Raw genomic sequence first — 25,429 nt, forward strand, 5'->3', positions numbered from 1 at the left:
TTTGTGCCGCCCCCGATAAAGTAAGTAAATCTGTGACATCGTTTAAGTTATTATTATCAAAAGATACTTGAATATTTGTCATGCCTGCAGATATGCACCACCCAAAGCACAGCAGAAATAAAAGACAGAGAAAAAAGCAGGGAATGTGGGAATGGGAGAACAGAGCCAAAATCGTCCAGTGGAACAGCACTATGGCTTAAATATGAACCACATGTGTAAGAGAGAGTGCTGAGACAGCGCTTGAATAAAGCACACACACACACACACACACACACACACACACAGTACGCTGTCCCCAGAGAGCGACCATCCTTACCTTCTTTTCCCACACATTTGTGTGTGTGTCTTCAGGTTGTCTTCAGGCTTGGCAGTCAGGTGTCATCCATCGTCAAATCTCAGATTTTTCTTTTTGTCCTTGAATGGCTCCTTTCAGATTGAAACCTACTTTAAGTATCCAAAGGCCTTTCTCAAACTCAAAAAACGACTGCTTGACCTGTTTACAGACACCAATTCACACAGTTTTTTTTATCAGCGTAGACTTGAACCTCTCTGGGGAGTTTGAGATATTGGATTAAGAATACCACAGTTGATTCAGCTGACCCAGTAGTACTAACAAACAAGTAAACAAATCAGGAAAATCCCTTTCGGAATTGAAACTATTAGAATTAGCTATAGCTGTCGCAAACTGCTATTTCATCAAAAGCTTGAGAAAACAGTTCTAGTGTTTATGCCAAAGCTGCTGTTAAAGCTAAGCTCCTTTAGAGACATTTGTATATCTGCTTAGGCTGCTGTCAGAATGGGACACACACACACTTTTGAATGTTTTCAGAGACAATCACATGCACAAACACACAGACTAGAGTGGATGCAGGTTTGTGAGAGGCCGTGAGGTGAGGTAAAGAAGCTAAGCTCTGGTGAGCATTTGCACACTGCAGCTTAGCTCACAATTTTCTGCTAAATCAAAAGGAATTAGGGAAGCACAAACACAGCAGAGTTATGCTCTCTCTCATGGGGCTGGAGCTGGAATGGACTTTCTCTGTCTCCCTTTCTGCCTCTCTCCCAGCCAGTGAACTTGACCCCAGCTTTCTCCTCATAAACAATAACAGAGTCAAGTGCCTTCTCGTCAGTTGGAGGAAAAGTTTGCCCTGATCTACGAGGTCCAATCTGGCAACCATCTCCTCAGAGGAAAAGTACTGACGGGGGTTACTATGTTTAAACGCTGCACTTGGGTGAAGGAGGGATAAAGGTGAGATTTACAGAGGCGGTTTTGGACTAATCCAATTGATTTCTGTGTTGATACATTATAATTACTTAGGATTATTTCTGAAAGGAAAGTTGAAGGGAGAAAAGGGAATGGGCTGAATGAACCAAGGGCAAGCCAGAGGCACGCGCTGAAGGTGGAAGAGTTGGACTAATGGCCCAGTAATGTGTCCCCTGTGGGCTGTCACCAGTCAGGGATGAGCTCAGTGTGTATTCCCATCCTCTGTCAGGGTGCAGTGGGGAGGACAACCTGTTGTCGGACCTGGCTGAGTTCCCATACTGATGGCAGTCAACACCGGGTCTGAGGGAATATGAACAAAGGTGGAAGAACAACGAAGACAAAAAGGAGATCAAATGAAGCAAAGATGTAGACTGTTACAGTATCCAGCATCATCTCTTACTAATAGATGGTGTCATATACTGTTCAGATTGTAAAGCCAGTCTTTAAATGCATTAATCAGCTACTCAAACTTGACCCCCTGGATCATGTTTCATGTCTCACCGGTACCTAAACAACATATCCTCAACAACACAGCGTGCTGCGCTGTTCTGCCTCGTTTAGGCAAGTCAAACTACTGCTAAGGTCAGGTGAAGATTAGGGTAATGGTTGAAGACTGGGTGAGAACAGTGGTCCTCAGTGTAAAAATTAAATGCATTGCACCCCTAGTCATCCACCTTAAACTTCTCCGTACAAGGTTTCGCAGCATTATGACAATGATATGCTACTTCCTTTGCTCCTCAGAGGCAACTGTTCATTACTTGCATGGCTGGAGTTCGCTGTAAGTGTTTTTCTGACAAGGGCAGTTTACATTATAAAAAATGTATTTAATTCCTGCAGGATAACTTATTGTGGATGGACTCGATGCTGTCATAATTTCTGCATGTTAAGTAGCCGTGGTGATAAAAGGACCAGGCTGGAGTGGCTGTTAGATAATAATCAGCTGAAAATCCAGTAGCGTTATCTATAAATCTAATGAAAGGTCACAATACAACACAGACCCTAAAAATACACTGTGCTCCAGGGACAGAAAAGCCACAATGTGTGTGCGCGTGTGTCCAGAGAACCAGATCTGCGATAATTTATTGTCCTGTAAATTTAGATCTGCTGACAGAGATGAACTGCCTTGAACAAACACAGCGGCGTTGGAACTCCAGAAGCTCCTGAAACGTTTGGCTAGCTCTCAGAGAAGGTGTCGGGGCCTGTTGTCGACCCCCCCACCCACTACAAAGGGTGCAGAAAAAGTCATGAACACTGAGGGAAAGTTTGTGCTTGTGCAGATGCAAAAATGCTCACACACACATGTACCCTTACCCTGAATATGTCAGAATTCTCCTCTCCCTCCTCTATATGTGTGATACCATTTTCAAAGTCCCTGCCATTATGTGATACAACAAGTGAGAGTTTATTTAGCACATCTTTGGCACCAGCATCCACCACTGGTTTAAAATTGACTTTGACTAAAATTGACCATCTATGATTTCTGTTTAATAACGTTGTGAAAGAGCCACTTAGAGCTATTCAGTCATCAGTGGTTTTAATGAGTCCAGTGAGCTACTCAAGAGCTTAAGTATTGGCAGGCTTTACCACGAGAACACCGATCACCAAGTTTTGTTTGTCTTTTTTAACAGTTAAAGTTGTATCACATACTCGACATACGGTTTTATGTGGCTTTGTCTCTTACTTGGATTAAGCCATTTTAATGCCAGGGCTTGCCTCCCCGTGCACAAGATGAGGCTATTATGCCATGTTGCCCAAGATGATTGTGATTGGTTTGAAGAAATACAAACAAGCCAGAGCGTTTTTCTCCTACACCAAAAGGATAATGGGTCCAACCAGACTTTTCTCCAGCACTGGAACAGCTTAAAACAAAGTGTAGAGATAGGTCTGGCCATGTGGGACTATATCATGGTTGTCCTTACAGGGCTAGGCTCTGCATACCTGTGACTCTGTCTTTCTTTATCCCCAGGACAGCCTGTCATTAATAGATTTTATAGCTCCTGTGAGCACACTTAGTGTCCGTAGATGTGATGGTGATAACTCTATAATAGAATGTTTACTAGGTCGCTGAGGATGCCGTCATGCTGGGCAAATTTGGAGCATGCACACACATGAACGCACACACTCAGACTGTGACTGTAGAGCAGGGGATTCAGATGACATCAAAGGGATATCCGAGGAAGCATGGCCTCTTTGACGTTTAACACATCTCAGACACTTCTTGCCTCAAAAACAGGCATGCTTCACTGGCAATACATAGACCGGGACAACAATACTTGCAGGCATACAGTCACACACACAGACAGAAATAATCAGACATACATCATCCATATTAGATGGGATAGCCTGGGATAAACTGATAATCAGACAGCTTTGGTTATCTCCTCCTTATACAGCATTTACATTTTAAAGAGTGAAATCTTTTTAAATAATCCAAATTGAAATTTACCTTTGTGGATGCTGGTAATTTTTACAGCAGTGTCTCCTTGCTCCCTCTTGGTGGAACTGAGTTTGTGCTGAGTAGTTTCCTGTTTTAGCAAGGAACTGTCTGTATGACGTACACAGCAGTTCATGGTCACATGGTGGCTAGCTGAGGTAGCATAGTGAACAGCGAATCAGTGAATTGAACTTTGAAATAGTCAATGCTTCTGTTTTGTCTGTTTTCTTGTTCCACAGGCAAGACAGTGAGTCACCCTGTAAACCAAGACTTAAATCATTGCTAGATCAGCTCTGTTTCTATAGGTGGGAGCTTGTGTTTTTTATTTCTTTATTCAGGAGTTGAGAAGTGTGTGCTTACTCAGATTAAAGCAAAATGAGTTATTTTTGTATTGGTCGCTGCCTGTAATTATTACAATCTGTCGGCAAAAAAGGAGTTTTAATGTTTCTACATATACACATATATATATTTACTCCTCTCAGTTGTCCCAGCTTAAAATAGTTGAATGGCAAAGCAAGGTGTGAAAATGTGATGTGACGTCTTAATTTTGGGGTTCTACTTTAAAGCTGCTTGTGTCAATATTTTTATGTTAAGAAAGGATCAGATTAATATGTATAATGTCAAAGGGGGAACTCAAAGTGATGGACACACAAAGAATTGTCATCCCAATTCATCTGGATTCATCTTTTACCTCATTGTTTTGTTATTGCGGCCAGCTACTTTACTGTTTTGGCTTTGTCTCACTGATATCATCAGCCTCTTTTCAACAACGGCAGGCAGCTGTTGTCAGCAAAAAAGCCATGATAAACCCACTGAACACCTGCCCAGCACCAACCACAGAAAGACAAAATTAGCAGGTAGCTGTTAAACACAGTGTAGTATTTATAGTAGCAGCTAAAGCGCAAGATATTTCCCTCAGGAGTTGGTGGAGACCAAAAACTGAGCTAAAAGGAGAGTGATGGTTGGCTTTACATTGATCAGTTTGTCAGAAACACAACTCCAAATGAATGTTAATGTTGTTCTGTGTCTGCTCGATGTATGAATAGGCAATTTTTTGTAAACATTTTTGCTATAGCAAAATGAGATAATAATGTCACTGTTATGTTTACAGCTTGTTGCACTTCACCCAAGTGAAAGAATCAGTCGATGTACAGTTGTGGTCAAAAGTTTACAAACACTTGTAAAGAACATAATGTCATGGCTCTCTTGAGTTTCCAGTTATTTCTACAACTCTGATTTTTCTCTGATAGACTGATTGGAACAGATACTTCTTTGACACAAAAAACATTCATGAAGTTAGGTTCTTTTATGACTTTATTATGGGTTAACAGAAAATGTGACCAAATCTGCTGGGTCAAAAATATACATACAGCAACATGAATTAGCAATTTTGGTGACTTTGTCAAAGTTGTGTCAATGAAATGAGCTTCATAGCATGGCCTCTTAACTTCTTGTGAGTGATTATGAGTGACTACAGCTGGTGACTTCTCTGAGGCCATTTAAATAGGGCTCATTGGATACAAACGCCCACAAACGCTACAATGGGAAAGTCAAAGGAGCTCAGCACAGATCTGAAAAAGCGAATCATTGACTTGAACAAGTCAGGAAAGTCACTTGGAGCCATTTCAAAGCAGCTGCAGGTCCCAAGAGCAACAGTGCAAACAATTGTTTGTAAGTATAAAGTGCATGGCACTGTTTTGTCACTGCCACGATCAGGAAGAAAATGCAAGCTATCACCTGCTGTTGAGAGAAAATTGGTCAGGAGGGTGAAGAGTCAACTGAGAACCACCAAAAAGCAGATCTGCCAAGAATTAGAAGCTGCTGGAACACAGGTGTCAGTGTCCACAGTCAAGCGTGTTTTGCATCGCCATGGACTGAGAGGCTGCCGTGCAAGAAGGAAGCCCTTGCTCCAAAAGCAGCACCTTAAGGCTCGACTGAAGTTTGCTGCTGATCACATGGACAAAGATAAGACCTTCTGGAGGAAAGTTCTGTGGTCAGACGAAACAAAAATCGAAAAATCGAGCTGTTTGGCCACAATGCCCAGCAATATGGAGGAGAAAAGGTGAGGCCTTTAACCCCAAGAACACCATGCCTACCGTCAAGCACGGTAGTGGTAGTATTATGCTGTGGGGCTGTTTTGCTGCTAATGGAACTGGTGCTTTACAGAGAGTAAATGGGATAATGAAGAAGGAGGATTACCTTCAAATTCTTCAAGATAACTTAAAATCATCAGCACGAAGGTTGGGTCTTGGGCGCAGTTGGGTGTTCCAACAGGACAATGACCCCAAACACACATCAAAAGTGGTAATGGAATAGCTAAATCAGGCTAGAATTAAGGTTTTAGAATGGCCTTCCCAAAGTCCTGACTTAAACCCCATTGAGAACATGTGGACAATGCTGAAGAAACAAGTCCATGTCAGAAAGCCAACAAATTTAACTAAACTGCACCAATTCTGTCAAGAGGAGTGGTCAAAGATTCAACCAGAAGCTTGCCAGAAGCTTGTGGATGGCTACCAAAAGCGCCTAATTGAAGTGAAAATGGCCAAGGGACATGTAACCAAATATTAGCATTGCTGTATGTATATTTTTGACCCAGTAGATTTGGTCACTTCTTCTGTTAACCCATAATAAAGTCATAAAAGAACCAAACTTCATGAATGTTTTTTGTGACAAAGAAGTATCTGTTCCAATCACTCTATCAGAGAAAAATCAGAGTTGTAGAAATAACTGGAAACTCAAGAGAGCCATGACATTATGTTCTTTACAAGTGTATGTAAACTTTTTTGACTTTGACTTTGACCACTCCTCTTGACAGAATTGACACAATTGTTGTTGACATAATATGGATTGGTCTGATGCAAGAAATTACTCCATTTAAATGTTTCATGTGCTAGTACATATATGAAAACATTTAAACTGTGAGTTTCAAAATATTCTCCTCATACACTTTTTAGAGTTCTACAAATTAATTAAGCATAACACAAGAACAGAATAGAAACACCTTCTAACAGTCAGTCTTCCTGTGACTTATTTGTATATATTTGATTAAAAGCCTCATATTGGACTGTATTGTGGTGGTTATACAAGCCTTGTGTGACCTGTGGTGGGGGTGGCATAGACCGTGTGGTTGAGGCTGCAGGACCCCTACTGTGAGTACTCACACCATGTGACTGACGTTCAGTTCTTTAGTGAAAGTCGTGTGGGCTACCTGGTGCTCTAGGTTGAATTCTTGAGTGTGGGCCATTGCGGCCATTTTGCAAAAGGCTTTGTAGGTCTCTAAGTTGTAGGAGAGGTCCTTCCACGCCCTGAGTGATGAGAGCAGGGTTTAACCGGCTGCAGGTGCGCTCGAGACAGGCGGGCAGGGCCTTTGAAGTGGAAGCCAACTGGGACCCCAGCCCATCTCTGACCAGCAGCCAGCACAGACACATTCGCTTTCAATTAACACTCTCCCTTCTTTCCTGAACGCTGCTCTCTGCTTTCTTCTCTCTTTTTCAATACTCATGTATGCGTATGTTACTAATGAATGACTGTCACTGATGAGCTGATAAATTCACTGCAGCCACAATGCCAGGATTTTTTGACCATATATGTGCTTGTTGTATGTCATATAAATATATATACACGAACACACACACACAGACATATATATATATATATATATATATATATATATATGTGTGTGTGTGTGTGTGTGTGTTTGTGCGTGCACGCTCTGTTCTTACTTCACCCCTCTCTCAGGCTTCACAATGTGTCTCAGGGCCAGGTTGAGTGTCCAAAAAACTGCGAGTCCTCAGAGGTCTGACACACTGATCTATTGTTTCTCATTTATCATTATGTGATGAAATCATGGATCTCCTCACTCTCATGCAGCTTTCATCTGAATAGGACACATCCTGTCTTTGGCACTGATGAACAAGCAAGCAAAGTTATACCAAATTTGTAACTGGATAGAGCAATATTGCAAATGCTGTTGCTGTGTATTGGCTACTTTTATTTGACCATACATACACACAACTATGTATGTAAGCATGCACGCACACATCTCATTAAAGAGAGCGAAAAAGAGAAATAAATGGCTGTTTCGATGGTAAGCTCCCTGGAGGCAGCTACATCTGGCTCCTGTTAGCCACAAGCGTATAAAAATCAAATGCGGTTTAGTCCCAGGCATTTTGTACTGACACACACACACACACACACACACACACACACACACACACTGGGAGGTAGATCTCCAACATGGTGGTCACCCCCACCAGTTCCAGTCTCTTCAGTACCAACCCTAGTGAACTCAGCAGACATCAAGGGGCTCAGACAGGGACTAGTACTCCTGGCACAAACAGTAACAACGACCCATATACAGCCACTATACAAAATATTAAACCCTTAAACCCTGTGATACCTGTCTGCCAGGCCTCTGCTAATATGTCTGAGTGAGAGTGGGGGGTGTCAGTAATAGAAAGAGAGAAAAGACTAACTCATAGTGTCTGTGGTAACATACTTTATTTGAACAAAACACAACAAAATAGAAAAATAACTACCACAAAATATGTTGCATGCAACATTAGTCTGTAGGACAACATTAGCATTATTTATATATATCTTTTTTATGATGTGTGTACCTGTACAGTGCGAGCATAGTAGATCTCGATGGTTTCTTTTGTCATGTTTGAGCCCATGACACACATTGAAATAATTTGATTGCATGCTACTGTACAAAATGAGGATGCTACGATGAGTTCATTGACAGGATTTAAGAGATAGTTTATGCGACATAAACAGACACTCATGGACAAGCAAATGACCAGACTACCTCGACATCCCAGATGTCCAAACAAATCAGTGTACACTCAGGGACACATGGCCACACATTGCTTCACTAAAATCATGACTCATTGATCAAACAGTCATCCTCATCGTCGCTGGTGACAGTGAGATCTCTGACACGCACTTGAAGCATGTGCTCTGGTGTTTGAGTGTGTAATCACTGTGTAATTGGTGTAGTGGTTAACAACGGCATGATTACAGTTTATGATGTTTAGGCAAGCAAGTGGAGAAATAAATGCATTTATAAGGTTGTCACATCTTCTCGCCCCAAAAGAGACTGAAGTTCAACGTCATTTCTGAAATGTTCTGATGTTCTCGTCTTGTCTAAATGTCACTGAGGTCAGAGCCAGCTCATCCTGTGTGTTCCTCCAAGCCCAGCAGGCATGTCTGAAAGACTCTGCAGCCCTGTGAGTCTGTCTCTGGCATTCAATTTCCTGCCATGTTGAATCCTGGACAAAACAGCTATCATAATTTCAGCTTGGGTGGGATGGACAGCACTTCAATAACTTTTGTATTACCGATATTACCATGTAATGTCAGAGTAATATCACCAGTATGCTCATGTAACAGTTCAAGCTTTGACGGGACAGAGCTAGCTCTCAGTCAGAAGTACACGTCACAGGCAAGTATACGTGCTTTTTTTCTCTTGAATGTTTGAACATCATCTAAAGTTTTGGTTGCACGCTCTACCCAGCGTGAAATTATGACACCAGTTTACCAGCTCCATATATAAGCCTTTGTGATGGCCAAGCTGATGTCAAAAAAGCTGCAAGAGACTGTCTGCATCAAAATGAAAACATTTTCTTGGTGAAGAACACTAGATTTCACGCCATATTTTAACAATAGCTGTGTTGTGGTGGGCTGAGGCAGTCCAGTGAAAGCTGGCATGTCCTTGGCAGCACGTTGGCACTTGTCCTGAACTGTCAGAGTGAAATGTTGCCCTTATGTCAGCTCTCAGTAAACTCTACTATCTCCGACTGTGATGGACGGGCCCTCTCGCGGTCTCTGGAGATCTGACTCACACCAAGATACACCAAGGCTTAGATCAGCCTCTGGACTGATTTCAGGGCCTGGAAGAACCTCCTGATTTGTTGCTGCCAGGTTTCAGTAGATGGTGAGGATCAGAGAGCTTTAGGACGGATTATTTTGCCTTGCTGCATTGTACTTTAGGCAGTGGTGGAAGAAGTGCTCAGATCTTTCACATAAGAAAAAGGTCACAATGCAATAACATAAAAATCCATTACAAGTAAACTCCAACCCCAACTACAGTAAAAGTTGTAAAAGAGTTATCATCAGCTAACTGTATTTAAAATGTCAAAGTAAAGTACAGTGGACCCTGTGATTGATATAATAACATTATTATTGTTTGTACTGAAGCATCATAGCATATTAAGCATAATTTTGCTGTTGGAGGTGTAGCTGTTTTAATAATTTTATGTTTCCCATCCTACTGCTTGGACCCCTCCAATGTGTCCCTGATGAATCTGAGGGGTCATAAGAAAGAGTAGAAAAGAAGAAAGTTCTGTTACACAGATTTGTGCAAATGTTTTGGAATATTCTCTACTCTCTAATCTTTGCTTTCTTTAGAAATGTTTAACCTCTTTGAGCCTCAGAACATAATTTAGCCTAAACGATCTAAGAAGTTTAAAGGTTCACTGCTTCACTGTCAGGGGTCACAAGCTCAAAAGTTTGGGATTGTTTTAATATGTAATATTGTATTACAGTATAGCTCAACCAACAGCAGACTTTTTGTGGCTGATACTAATTTTAATATTTAGATGCTCAAAAAACATCATCACAGTATATAGTCTTTTTTAAAAAAAAAACATTAACACGTAACATGAACACACAATCTTGGTATGAATCGAAATTATATTTTTTTCTCTTTCTTTTTTTATTGTGACCAACATACATACAAGCCCAGTTTGCCATTTCTGCACTGCAAGTTCTTCATGCCTGGACAATTTAGCTCTACAGTGCATTTGACTTTATATACTTATATGCTTTTTCTTTTAATATAAATTCTTAATCTGACAAGTTACTATTAATTTAAGCCCTCAAATAAATGCAGTTTTTAGAAGAGTATAATATTTCCCTAGGTGGAGTTGAAGTATAAAGTAGTATAAAGTGGAAATATAGAAATAAAGTACCTCAGAATTGTACTTGAGTAAATTTACTTACCACTTCCACCTACAAATTCTGGGGGTGTTGGGTTCTTTTGTCTGGTTCGGGTTAGAAATCACCCTCCCCAGGGAGTCAGCTGATGTACGTCTGACCAACCGTCATCCTCACACACAAATGTTGCAATGTCTGGATGTCTCACCATGTGCTTCTAATCCACCTCCAAGGTCCTCTGTGGTGGTCGTCTGTCTCTCCACTGTCCTACACTAAGCTCTCTCACTCTCTGTCTCTTGCAGCATCCTGCCCTCTTCACTTAAGCCCCCACCATCGTCTCAAACCTCAGCAGTTCATCCAGCTCTATCTCAACACCCTTACTGCACCCAACAATAATTCATCTCTTTCTTTAATACACTTCACCCAGATAATCATCCATTAGGGATCGCTAATGGATGATCCCTATCATTTTGCAACAGTTTGCATCAAAAACAGCTTTAATGACAGAATTATATTTATTCTGAAAAATACATCAGTTCTACATCTAGTCTGATTTTTATTACTTTTGTGATTTCTCTTTTTGATATGATTGGGGGAAATGCCAGTGAGGGAAGGAATTGCAGTTGTTTAAAGGAAAAATCTGCTTTTTTCTTTGTTTTCAAGAATTAGATAAAAAGATCAATTCCACTCTCATGTTTCTATGTTGAACATGAAGCTGGAGCCTGCAGCTCGCTAGCTTCTCTTAACATGACATGGCTTCATAGTTATAAAACAGATGTCAGAGTGATGTCAATCTTCTCCTCTAGTTCACATCAACAGAGGAAATAAGCGAATTTGACACAATGTCAAAGTATTTAATTAATTCTTGCTCATCATATTGGTATATCCAAAAGTGCGCTGACATGGATTTAAGAGGTAAATTTATGGTTTTCATTCTAAACATAAAATATGAGTATAAGTGATAATTTCAGAAATTACTGGTGAACTATTTCTAGCGAGTTTTCCTTTTCACATTTTGGCATCTTCTTCCAGTCCGATTTAGCATCAAGAGGAGCTTTTGCACTACAAGAGAAGCCAAATGACAGACTGCAACAGAATTTACATGGCGTTACATAAGCAACAAATTAAAGGTCTTGTAAATCCCGCAGACTGCCTTATCGGCCTGCTCTCTGTGGGATTCAAAACAGACGCTCTCTTGCTCGTTTAGTGTGTATGTGAGCATTTGCGCCCTGAAGCAGACTGTTAGCAGGGGAAACACATGTCCACATTAAGCGGTTTCACTGATCAAGCTGATATGACAGGAGATGAGAGAACAGAGCGGGAACTTGTCCCCCCCAGTGCTCCTGCGGTGAGCTGTCAGCAACAATAATCACTGAGTCTGCTCATGTTATCATTAAAACTGTACATCTATTTAATACAGCTGCTTACAAGGCAAAATAAAATACAAGGGAGAGATAATCAGAGTAGATATCACTGATTTGGATGTGGGTGATTGTGAAGTACATGATATTTATTCGGTTTCCAACATGAGGAACTTCACAAGGTTTTGTAAACGTCTCTAGAATGAAAACAATGAAGAGGAAAGAAAGGGAAGGAGGAGAGTAGAGGAGTGACTGATTGCAGGGCATCACACCAAATGGGAACCAGAGACTGTGAGATGTCAGAACTACTATAGATTTATACTTTACCTGCTCCCTTGAGATCTACCACACATACACCCGCTCCAAGCAGAACAAAAGAGGGGGGAGAGATATGAAAAAGTATGGGCACCAAGTCATAGGTCAAACGGTGCAAGAGGATTAGTAAAAGAGGCCTACAAAGATGAGTGAGAGATGGAGGACCAGAGGGCGAAAGGGCTGGTTTTGAGGAGAAAACAGCAACATCAGCTGGGTCTTATTTAGATCAACCTTTTGCACTCCATGCACACGCCTGTACATCTGCCCTCCGCATGTTGGACTGCAATGGGTGGGCTGCCCTTTTCTGCCTTAGCCCTCTTCTTATGCTGTTCTATATCCTTCTCCAGGGCATAGCAATGATCAGACTTCTGATTCAATAGGATAATATCCATCTGAATTTTATTTTGATACAATGCCATAAGTTACAAAAATTCCTAATAGAAAGTCATGCTAAAGAAATTGTTAAAGTTGCTTGGGGTAAGACAATCTATATCGCCCATTTAGAAGAAGAGCTATTGCATCCTTGATCTATTTGCTCAACAATGCAGATTCTTGGGACTGGCTCTGAACATCAGGAAGATGCAAGCTCTCCATTAGCCACCAGTACGGCACAGAACTTCCACTAGTAACACACATAGGCCTTTTTTCTTCTCATAGCAGGAAAAGCATAGGTATTACAACTAAAATTAATGATGGTAGCTCTGGCCCAGTAAGCTGTGACAATGAGCCACCACGCACAATTCCAGTACCTAGAAACTAAAGCAGCTAAATGGAATCCAGCTTTCACTGATTTGATTATTTACACCTGCGCTTTTTCCGACTGTGACAAGTCGAACTGTCCTCTGTGGAAAAAAAGCCTATTGGCAACACTAGTCTCAAAAACATGGATCCCTTCCTTGGCAACGTCCTTTCCTCCAGACATGACATCGACAGAGAAATTCATTATGTCATTATTGTATCACCATTGTATCAGCTGTGCCATTGGGGCCTTTGCAAAAATAACAGACAGGCAAAGAGAGAACCAAGCTGCTTGTTTACAAGGCAGTTGCTCCTTCAGCTCTACTGTATGAACAGACCTGGACTGCCGATAGGAGACATAAATCCTGAGCATCAGTTGGGAAGACAAACACTACAAACATCTGTATGCTAGCGAAAACAAACACTGGCTGCATTGATTGCCACCACCATCATTAAGCACCAACTCACATAGACTGGCCATGTTGTAAGAATCCTGGACTCCATAAACAGATCATCTACTCCCAACTTCAGGCAGGCCACATGTTCCACACTGACACCACTAACTGGGAGGACATAGCCCGAAACGGAACGTGGAGAAATAGAGTCCATGCAGGAGCTGCACTTCATGAAGAGGATCTTTGGCAGCAGAAGACAAGGATCAGCCTCATCTGTGCACATAAGACTCTGGACAACATTAGTAGCCAAAATCCACATTATATAATAAAAGCCAGTATCCTCCCTATTGTTCCAATGCTGGTATGCTCTTGGCTTGAGCCGTTGGCTAGTGGTCAACCTCCCACCACCCAAATCTAGCTCTTGTCTGATTGATGCGACTTGTCCCAACACAGACACCTTGTTGACAACACTGCGTGAAACCACCAAATGTAACTGACAGACACACATGACAGCTAACAGACCGCAGCAGTACTAACTGTTACTTTGACTGGAAGCTGGTCTGAATTAGAGCCCCTCACCCCCTCCGAGGACCTCAAATCCAAACCTTACTCCTGACTAAATCATAGCCCGCCAGGTGATTTCTGAATCCTGACATTTGCGTCTTTTCACTGGCCAATTTAGTCCATCTCTGTCAACCCACGATGAGTTCACTGGCTTTTTAAGAAGAGATGCAATTGGGGGCACCTCACCTGTGCAGAATTAACTCAGAGCAGCTGATACGTCACTAAGTTAAGCCTCCAGGCCTAACAGACATGGTGTCTCCTGAACACAGCTGTAAAATCTTTATGGATATGTCTAGCAAACCTTTACATCAAACCCCCTGCATTATCGGAGGTAGATACTGCTACTACTGTTTTCACAAGTATGAATAAGTATTCTCTTTACAGCTGATCTAATGTCAGCTGTAAAGAGAACACTTTCTCAAATCATCTTCTGCCATTTTCTGACAGGAGTGAGCACATAAATTTGTCATCTACAGGAAATTGTGGACATAATAGCGTGCAAGCAGTGTGACATGACATGAGCAGGTGTGTGTGAGTGTGTGTGAGTATGTCCACATATGGTGGTCACTCGCTGGTGGTGGTATATACCACCAAAGGTCTAACTAGCCTTATCTAAAAGTGCTTAGATGGTATTAAAAGGTCACATGGACTGCCAGACTGTATGTAGGTATGACTGTTCAAGGAGAAACATATCCAGATGTGTGTTAATATGAATGCGTGCGGGGACCTAATGGTCCACAGTGACTTTCTCTGATCACTGAACACACACAACACACAACACACTGCAAAAGAACACATGAAAGTGCTGTCAAAAGAAACTTCTCAGGCCCCCTCACAGGAAGACCCCATTACAGCATGTGCATCGATAAAAACGGTCCCCCAATCTGCCCTCTGGCTCCCAGATAGCCATCTCCTCCCCTCAGTGGGTTCCTACTCAGGCTGTGAAGGTCCGACTGTATAACTGGCCCCCAGAGGAACAACATAATGGAGTTAACTCTGTTTATGCTCCAGATAAAACAAATTTACCCTCGCTTTCTGCCAGATTCCCCATATTGCTGGCGAGCACACACATATTAGCATGCTGTGTTTAGTGATGGCAGAATAGTGGCACACTTAATGTGTGTGTGTTTGTGTGTCAATGGGAGGTAGCAGATTTAATAATTTCATATGTATAATGTAAGGTGTGAGACACCCTGATATGAATTTAAAACGGATTTGGTTTGTGTGACATACGAGCACACAGATAAACCCAGACCACAATTTTTATTCATAAATTCCTCTGTTGCACTGAATCTAGAGCACAAATGATGGAAAATCAATGTTTTTTCAATAATGATTTCGCACTTTGTAGAGATAAGATAAAAAAAAAAATTTTCCAACCAATTTTCAAAAGGATTATAGTCTGTGTACATAGTAAAATATATACAGTACTTTGTGGCACATACACAGTGCATGAGTAGAAATACATGCAATGTTAAGGGAAGTGCAAAATACATGGATACATAAAAATGACACGGCTGAAAGCACAGGGCACCGGTTACTGTTAAATATGAATAGCAATGAAAAAACTACAGAAATGTGCATTTATGAAATGTATGCTATATATAATAATTTTACTGTATACAAAATGGAAAATATGAAGTATGAATGGAAAAGAAAAACTGCCAAATAAAACAGTTAAAAGGTATTAAAAGTGCATCTCACTGCAAGTACCAGACATCATTAAAACAGCAGATCTAGCAGCCAACAACCGTGGATTGAGATTCAGGTACATGAACTGTGCATTATAATGATCCTTGTCAGTGTCCAGCAATGAGACAGAGGTTGTCCAGACTCATGGCCACAAGAACGAAGGATCTCCTGTGGGATTCAGTGGTGCACCTTGGTGGCATCGCTCTATTGCTGAGGGTGTACCTGTGTTCATCCAGAAAGCCATGAGGGTAGTTAGGGGTATTGTGCTTGTTAGTGACAGCTGTAGGAGGCGTTGAAACATCATTAATGTTCCATTTCTGTTCTAGGAAAAGGACGTCAGTCATATAGTTTTAATAGTGCATCTCACAGTTTTACGTGTGGCCTTAACAGTGTCACTAGAGCATGACTTAAATGTGCAAATGTGCATCTGCCACATAAGGATGCAATACTATGATGTTTTGTTACTCTGGGAGTTGAAGTGGGAGCCTGTGTTTTTCACTTGCACTTGAAGCAATCTCATCATGACATTATAATGTTGATGAATAGTCCTGACCTGGCAGGCTCTGCTCCATCACTGCTAATGGAAGAGAAAAGTCATACTTCACTGCTTGTGCAACTCTGCTGGCAATCAGTTTGAATTACAAGGCCTTGCACCAATTCAGGCTTTGGGTTTTTTTTTCTTCGTGTAATACTTGTGTGACAGTGATAGATACAGTGTGTCATGTGTGTTGGTGCCACAAGTGATACCTTCCTTCGCTCTGTCTCTCTTGACCCTGTTGTTTCAGTGGCTCTAATTAGCCTCAGGATCAGCCCACTTGACCTGGAAACCTCAATAAATGAAACTCCTGTGTGCTGGCAGCTCATTATGTAGTCAGACCACTCTAAGTATTCATGAATGCACACTGATGGATTTATATGTAAATTACAATCATTTTTTTTCAGAGCACTCATTAATTATTTTGAAATTATACCCTCAAATCTATGCTTACAGTGAAGTTCACACATGGGAAGAAGTTTGTCAATGCAGATTCAACAGTTTGTATGTAATTGTAACAAAATCCAAAAATGTTTCTGATGAAAATGGCAAATATTTATATTTGGGGATTTAGAACAAAGACATGTTTGTCCATCAGAAATACATTTAAGAACCTTATTCTTTATTTGTGGATTATTTATATACAATGATAACTATTTACATGTGCATTGAAAAATATTTATGCGGAGAGAATTATTCATGTAAAAGTCCTGAAATACATTTGTGAATTCCTCTATGTGCATTCATTGATACTGAGACTGATGTGACTCCATAGCTCATTGTTATACTACAGCATTCCCCCTCACAACACAATAGGAAATGGTGCAGTAAGTCAGATCTGTGATTACATTTTTATGTTTCTTGTCAAGACTGTTATGCTGTTGTTGGAAAGTTTGTTTTGACTTCTTCAGCTCAAATTTGACTTTTAATTTTTGAGCAAAGTCCAGTGGAGGAGTCTTAATGAGGTATGATGATCCTTTAGTTTATGTAGTTTGTCTAATCTACTAATGCTGAGTGTGGGAACCACTTAGAATAAAGCTTCTGCCTTCATGCTGAGTTTACATAGTGAAGTCTGAGCCTGTTGTCAGTGTCTCTCACTATAAACAACAAACAGCCCCAGGGGGAGTAAAACTAGATACAGTTAAAGTACTCAACACACTAACACATACATGCTCGGACAACATTATGTGCACCGGTCTGTCTCACTACGAGGGATAAACACCCTGTCGTGTGGCCCGATCTGTTTACGAGTTAGCCTCTGGCCGACCAGGGTCGCAGAGGTTGTATGTGTGTGTGTGTATGTGTGTGTGTGTGTGTGTGTGTGTGTGTGTGTGTGTGTGTGTGTGTGTGTGTGTGTATGTGTGCGCGCGTGTGTGTGTGTGTGTGTGTGTGTGTGTGTGTGTGTGTGTGTATACGTGTGTGTTACTGTCTGAGAGTGTTAGGGAATGTGTGATGGAGGGATTACAGGCGAGCTGGCCGCCACTTTCGTGACGAAAAAAGAAACACAAACAGGCAGAATGTAAGACAAGCTCAATGTTTAGAGCTTTTGATGGGGGGAGAAGTGAGTCTTCAGAGTAGGCTGCTGTCTATAAAGAAGATGGCCACCATATCATGGATTAAAAAGAAATTCTGTCAGTTTATCACCTTCTTTGTCCTTCTCTCTCACACAGCCAGTAAATTGTGTTGATAGAGTCCGTGGTGGGATTGACATTCTCGGTTAGTTCCGCTGTGTGATCCTGCTGGTGGTCAGTCCATCTTTATCCTCGTGGGAAAAGTCTCCACCCAAATCCACATCTATCTATCTATCTATCTATCTATCTATCTATCTATCTATCTATCTATCTATCTATCTATCTATCTATCTATCTATCTATCTATCTATCTATCTATCTATCTATCTATCTATCTATCTATCTATCTATCTATCTATCTATCTATCTATCTATCTATCTATCTATCTATCTATTCTCTCTTCTGTTCACCTGTCTCACTCCACCTTTTCCCAGAATGACGCATGTTGAACCCCTCAGAGAGGGCAGCAAAGGCCGTACCAACCCTCCAAGCAGCGTAAAGCTTTGGCTACTGAGGTTGCAGCTGTTCCCTGGACCCATCTACTGGCAGGTTGCAAGCCCTTCTGGCGAACATCAAGCGGTCCACGAGCCCTGGGATACATGCTTCTGAACTTACCCACTGGGATGTTTCACAAGAGGCCAGCTGGGAAGTCGGAGGGAGCCAAGAGGAAGGCGAGGGGGTTGAAGGAGATAGTCAATAGGAGACGCAGAGGAGAAAGAAACGATATTGGTAACACATGGATGGGGATTAAAGAAGTGAACGTTCTGGTTTGTGTGTGAGAAAGAGGGAAAGGCGGGGAGTTGTAGAAGGAAATATTGGGACAGCGAGGGTAATGTCCTTGAAGGGTGATTGTGAGATGCACACAGACACACTATTTGCTTCCCTTCGTTATCAGAAATGTATAATGGCAGACAAAAGTATTTGAAAACTCTAAATGTGAATGTTTTTTATTGTACTCTCAAGAAACATTATTGAAAGTCCATTTGAAATGCAGTACAATTAGAAAATGTGAGCACTTGAAAAGACTGAATTTAACATCACCTGCTGCATTTAAATCAACTCTTACATTTTTGATACCGTAGATTTTGACTATTTCTGTATTAAGCACCTGTGGATATTGATACCAGAGCGCCTGCATGTATTAAAGCACTAAGTAGGCGTGCCATTAGGATCTGAAATCTTGTCATTTACTAGCTCCCTAACACTACATTAAGAGATTCAGCACCCATTAACAGGAGGGGAAGGTCCTCAACTGAAAAAGGGTAATGTACTGGAGGAGGATCTTTTTGAGAACTGTGGGTTATATTACCAAAAGATGATCAGAAAACTAAAAAATATCTGGCCAGTCTTCTGTGTGTGAAAAAGTTGTAATACAAAATTTGAATTTCTCTAATGCAGGCCAGAAAGAAGATGTGGAGTAAATGCTATAATTGTCTACTTAAACTCTACTACTCTACTGAAACCTAAACTCTCCTGTGGGAGAAATGTGTTGATTGTAAACACATTAGTAGTCATTTGCCTGCATTAAAATGTTTATCCTCACTCTTGTTTAAATATACAAGAAATCAGGAAATTTTCATTTCATTTCACTAAAAATAATATGTATTGATATTTGATATTTATTTTATATTTGTTTGCATTAGGTTGACCGAGATCCATTTCCATCAACAAACAAAAGCAAAAAGTCAAAGTCGTATTTTTCAGTTTATTTACTTCATATCATTGACTCACGTTTCCAAATGTTAAAACATCAGGTCTTCAAAAATGTTTTCTCATCACTTTCTCCTCTGCAAGTTAATTTACTCCAAAGCACTAAAGCACAGTTGAGCACTAGTCTTATATTCTCACTTATTCACTCCAGATAAAACATATTTTCTCTTCTTTTGTCCATATTTGGCTCTAATTGAGTGCATGTGTGCACAGTCCGTTTGGGAGTGACTGTCTGCTGCCAGCGTTAAGATACAAATGCTGCAAAGCTCCAAGAGTTTCAAAAACTTCATATTGAAGATATATAACTGAAACTGGGTTACATCACTCAGTGCCAGTGAGGCTGACTGCGCTGCACACCGTACAGTCTGCACTGCACCTGTACAGGTCGTGTTAGGTGTGTGTATATTGTAGGGAAGAGAGAGACCCCTACTGAAAAGTCATGCTTGTAATGCACGTCTGTACGATCTATGGTACTGAAAAGTATAATTCAGCAGAGGTAGCAGCTTTTTTTCTGTTTATGTTTCAGCTGTAAATTACTTGAAATTGCTCTAAATTACATAACTTTAAAGCAGCCTTACCATCACACGATCACAGGTTCTGACTCCCATCGAGTGCCCATTGAATTTTAGTTTATGAGTCCCGTTTTTCACCATCTTTGTGCACCTGTTTATTCATGTGAGTGACTGCAGCTGTAGATCTGTGTCATATTGCTTCATTTTTTCCGGTTGTTCGTGGGTGCAGTTTCACTCTTCTTAACCTAGTTGTTCTTAGTGGTGTCTCTACAAAGAGCCTCTCTTTACTGTAAATGAGCTGGATGACAGTAATGGTGACTGAGGAGGCCTCAGTGTCCCCAAACCAGATTGAGATGTTTCAGTGCAGCACTTCTATTCAGTCATGTAATCTACTTTATGTTTTATTTTAGTATCACAGTATTATCTGCCCATTTTGAGCTATAATTTGACCCATATTGGGTTTTTGAACTGACTTGAATATTTGGAAATTATATTTTTTAAACAAATACATAACATTAATAATATGTATCCTGTAGATTATTTTTCATGATAAATATACATATTTTCCACTGTAAAAGTTGCTGAGTAAGTGGTGCTTCCACGAGTACATAGCCAGCACCTTCAGATATATGACTCAGGTATTTTTACAGCTTATTTTAATTAAGATTATTCTATTCTGAGGCATTATAATCACATTTTTTCTTGTTGGATTTGAGAGGCTGGACATCCTCACTAACCTGGAAAAAATTTAAAACAATATTGAGTGAATGCAGCATGTCGTCCCTTTTCAGCAACAGTTGCTTCAGCAACTTTAGTGCATGGCTAAATGCTGCCACCTGATGATATAACATAGCATATCAGGACATAAAATGGACCACCTTAAAATGTTGTAAGACAAACAGAAATGTATATTTATTGCCTCAAACTCTTATGTGAATATGTTTTTTGTGTATTGTAGAATTGTGGATTTTAGTTGGACCTTTGTCATGAATACTAAAACAAACATGGTCGTCTTTGTCCACTGATACAATCTCATTAGTTTATTACCTCGTCTCATACTCATCAAAGGTCAAACAGGCCCCATATAAGGGGACAGATTGCATCTCAGATTACCTCCTTCCTTTCTGTCTTTGTCTCTGTTTCTCTCTCTGTGTCTCACACACACACACATGCTTGTCGGTTGTGGTATTTCTCTGATAGACCTAATGGTTTCTAGTGTGTGGAAGATAGAGCCCTAACTCATACTGACAGGACATATTAACACACAGGCCTTAAACATGAGTGGTACAAGTCAAAGGTCAACACACAGATGGAGTTGAAAACACTGTGTGTTCTCTAGTAAGATGTGACAAGGCACAAAATCATTTTCTAAATCCTGTGTTCTAACGTAACAGATATATTTTGTGGTGCACTTCATTTGACAAGCCTGTGCTGCAGCTTCAGCCCATAATTCCCCCAGCATCAATGTGCTCAAAAATCATGATACACACATACACACAAACAGCTGAAGACATTTAGATTACATTCATATTGCATATAAAATTACGTTGTATATTTTTGCACGTGTGAGATATTTTTCTTATCTGAATAGATTTACTCTATATAAACAGTATGTAAATGTAATAGGATAAAATAACATTAGTCTTTATGGATCTCCAGAAGGGAAATTTGGGTATTTGAGCTGTAGTTATGGCAGAAAATTAAAAAAATACTATACAAGAGCAGTTTAACTCAAAATTACTAGGCAGCTAATAGTGCAGAACCATGTGGTGCATACAGGTGTAGTTAGTAGTAGTAAAGTAAGTAAATTATTGGATATGAATGAGTAGGCTAATACGATACCATTTACTGTAATAACAGCATTGGCCAGAAGACTATATGATACCAGATTATCCTGTGTCTTTGATATAGAAATATGACATATAATGCATTATTTGAAGAGGAAATCAACATCATAGCCTCACCAATAAGAGATAAGACCTAAGACACAGTCTGCGTTCATTTTGAGGCTCTTTTACAGTTTTATGGCAACTTTCTGTAGAACGTTGTAAGATAAGAGCAGTAACCATATCAGAGGACACGTGATATGAATGAGATGAAATATGAGGTCCCCATATAAGGGTGAAATAACAGTGGTAAGGCTAGTTTACTTAACACACTGACAAACAAATAGACCAAAATAACTATATTACGCGTGAAATAATGTCAATGTACGCTCCGGTACAGAGGGCGGCGGTAATGTGCCTTCGATCTGGCTTCGCAGCCCCCATTATAATGTCACACGAAGAAGAAGCAGAAGGCGCATCAAAAGAAGAAGAAGAAGAAGAAGAGGAGTAGTACTTGGCGTCTGTTTACACTCACACATTACGTTAGTCTGTGATTGACGGGACAGCTAATGCTTCATGTCAGACTTGTGCATGAGGTAAGATCATAGATATATACCTTTTAGTCAGGCGTAGCTCTTAGCAGCCACACAGACTGTGTGGAATAATGAGATTTAGTTTTTGGATCGCCGCCATAGCTATCTGATGCTAACTAAAGCTGCTTTGTTTACTGTTGACAGTAGTTTTATCAGGCTAACGTTGGGAACGTTAATGCATCTGCTAACATGATTTTATACACGATGTAACAACAGGAGACCACCAACCCACTGTTTACCGAGCTTAACTTTCTCAGTATAGTCTAAAAAGTCAAATAAAATGAAAACTATTATCTTGCTAATGTTAATGTAAATGGTAATGTTACATTAGCTACGTGGTTGAGACTGTTGGTGCTAACAGTCTTAGCTAGCGCTAACTCCTCATTTAAGTTTCAGTGTTGTGGTTGTGATAGCGAAGTAAACTTTAGGGTCTTCCTCTCTGACGAACGGGCTTTTCTTTGTGATTAGATATTGCTGTTGTTATTGCACATGTAAAAAACTTACATTTGTTCATAGATAGGATAGATGGGATAGTTATTGTGACACGGTTCACTTCATATTGTATAGACACTGATAAAAGGGAAAGAGGTGGAACAACTCTGTTTTCTGTTCTGTTCTGTGAAGCTCTTAGTCAGTAAATGCACAGTATTAGGATTGTTGATGTGTGGTTTATTTCCAGATATGAGAGGACATTTCATCAAACTCTTCAAGTTTCTTTTTCAAAGCTTTTCTAATTTTTCCTTCAGGTGTAAGGTTGGTTGTTGTTGTAAGCCACTGCTTCATTCACAGTCTGGGAATCATTTTTATTTATTCATGTATTTTTTTAACCTGCGATAATCTCAAATGAAATGATTTTAATTCAGCTCAACCCCAAATCCCAAACACTCCTTGGATTGGACAATATGCTTGGTTACAGCTCTAGTGTTTGTGGTTATTTTTACATTCCTCTACACACAAATTGGCATTTATCGTCTTATGTGAGTGAGCAGATGATATGATCACCTTTTATGTTTGTCTTGATATTTTTATGAATCCAGGTATGGACACAGAGATGGATCTCCCTTTAGAAGCACTGCATAGCAACAGTGATCACGATGGCGCTGACGTCACATCCTGGGTGTCTGTGTGTCCCAGAGGTCTCTGGAAAGTCCAGCAACGGCGAACAAGCAAGAGAAGTCAACAGATTGTCTCTAATTGTGGAGATGATGCATGTATGATGGTTTTCTGCGGCTTTCTTCCACAATATCAATGATACATTTTTCAGTCCACATTTTTAAAATAGAAACGTGTTTATAATCTAGCTCACATAAAGTGCCTTTTTGTCTTCTAGTATGTTCATCCAGTCACTGTCCAAGGATGGGTTCTCTGTGTCGAGTCCGAGTGCGGCTCAAAGCTAACACGGATAAAACGGAGAGTTTAGTATCTGAAAAGGGACACGAGAAGCTGTCAGTCCATCCTGACCAGTCAGTCACTGAGGTTACAGAGGCTGCGGCCACAAACTTCCCCAGGTGTCAGGAGTCTGTGCTGCAAGTCCCACTGGATGACTGGACAACGCTGAGGCTGGGGGAGGGTCAGTGCGATATCACAGAAGCATGTGTGGAGGGGATGAAGGCGGGAGAGAAGTGTGAGGTAAGAGGAATGGGGCGTAATTCAGTATTATTGTATGGACCAAATTAATCATTGTGTTTTTTTATGTTAAATATGTGAAGATGTATTCATTAAATGTTTTTTATCAGGCTATTTTGTTTTGATATTAAGGTTAGAAAATTATTTTGTCCACTGGCACTGGAGACTGAGAATAAAGCTTGTGAGAGAACAGAAAAAGGGTTTAAGAAAAAGGGCGAAAACCCAATATGAAAAACTTAATTAGCCAGTGCTAATAAAAGCTGTAATTGTTGGATATGGATTACAGGCTTATTAGCTATTATGTTTTCTTTTAGTCTTTTTTCTGAACCACATTAAAGTATACAGCCAGTGTAAATATTATGTTTTGCTTTTGCAGATAGTGATATCTCCACTGGGAAATGGACCAGATGACTCTGTTTGCCATCCTGCTGAGGAAAACCTGCCTTTGTGGGCCACAGTTGAACTCCAAACATTCACACCAGGCAAGGAATCATGGGAGATGTCTCCTGGCGACAAGTGGGAGTGGGTGAAGTCACACAAAGAGAGAGGTGGAGTGAGATTCAAGAGTGGAGATGTGTGGGGGGCAGCAGACAGCTACAGTCGGGCCCTCAAACTTCTCATCACTCTCCATGGCCAAGATGGGAGGAAACAAGGACACAAGCAAGAAGTGGAAGAGCAGAGAGACAATAACAGTGGTGATAAAACACTGCAGCTACCTTCAGCTAATGAGTTCAGAACCACCAAAGCAGAGCTCCACTCAAACCTGTCCTTGTGCCAGCTCAAACTGGACCAACCAGAGCGGGCGAAGGCCAGTGCAGCTAAAGCTACGCAGCTGGAACCAGGCGGCGCTAAGGCCTGGTACCGGCTGGGCCAAGCATGCCAGATGGTGAATGAGCTGGAGGAGGCCAAGCAGGCATTTAGGAAACTGCTGGAGCTACAGCCAGACTCACCTGCAGCTTTAAAGGCACTGAAAAACATAGCAAATAGAGAGAAAGAGACAAACGCTCAGCTGGGGCTTAGACTCAGCAAAATGTTCAGCTGAAGAAAATATTATCTATTATCAGGTGTTATCTGTAGAAAGTTATGTTTCTTCTCATGATTCATCATTAAACACAAGTGTATGTACAGCCATCTATCATGCATGTTTTTCCTCCCAGCCTATACCGCTTGAGTGTGTGAGATGTGTGAATGAAGCTTAAAAGTAATCAATAAATACGTGTTCAGGAGCAATTATTACGCTCATGCAGGAGTGAGGACTGCATCAAAACATGGTGTTCATTCACTGTCTGTAATATTTGAGTTAAGACCTTTAAAACTAAGATGCTGTACTTCCTGGACTCGACCACAAGGTGTCAG

The 25,429-nt window shown here is 40.7% G+C and overlaps 1 protein-coding gene across 1 annotated transcript; it reads left to right on the top strand.

The window, feature by feature from the left end:
• The first annotated feature begins 22,362 nt into the window (after positions 1 to 22,362).
• On the top strand, positions 22,363 to 25,236 carry LOC139210075 (FK506-binding protein-like). The gene is made up of 4 exons (XM_070840039.1): positions 22,363 to 22,450; positions 23,485 to 23,658; positions 23,778 to 24,076; positions 24,450 to 25,236. The coding sequence occupies exons 2-4, from the start codon at positions 23,487 to 23,489 to the stop codon at positions 25,113 to 25,115; spliced, it is 1,137 nt and encodes a 378-aa protein (XP_070696140.1). The 5' UTR covers positions 22,363 to 22,450; positions 23,485 to 23,486; the 3' UTR covers positions 25,116 to 25,236.
• The last annotated feature ends 193 nt before the right edge of the window (positions 25,237 to 25,429 follow it).

Source organism: Pempheris klunzingeri, chromosome 11, assembly GCF_042242105.1.
Source record: "Pempheris klunzingeri isolate RE-2024b chromosome 11, fPemKlu1.hap1, whole genome shotgun sequence".
In the NCBI taxonomy this organism is placed as follows: Eukaryota; Metazoa; Chordata; class Actinopteri; order Acropomatiformes; family Pempheridae; genus Pempheris; species Pempheris klunzingeri.

Bases quoted from the DNA above. Each gene is read 5' to 3' on its own strand.
- LOC139210075 (XM_070840039.1), top strand. From the start codon at position 23,487: ATGGACACAGAGATGGATCTCCCTTTAGAAGCACTGCATAGCAACAGT. The intron at 23,659-23,777 runs GTATGATGGTTT...TTTGTCTTCTAG, and splicing joins TAATTGTGGAGATGATGCAT to TATGTTCATCCAGTCACTGT. The intron at 24,077-24,449 runs GTAAGAGGAATG...TTGCTTTTGCAG, and splicing joins AGGCGGGAGAGAAGTGTGAG to ATAGTGATATCTCCACTGGG.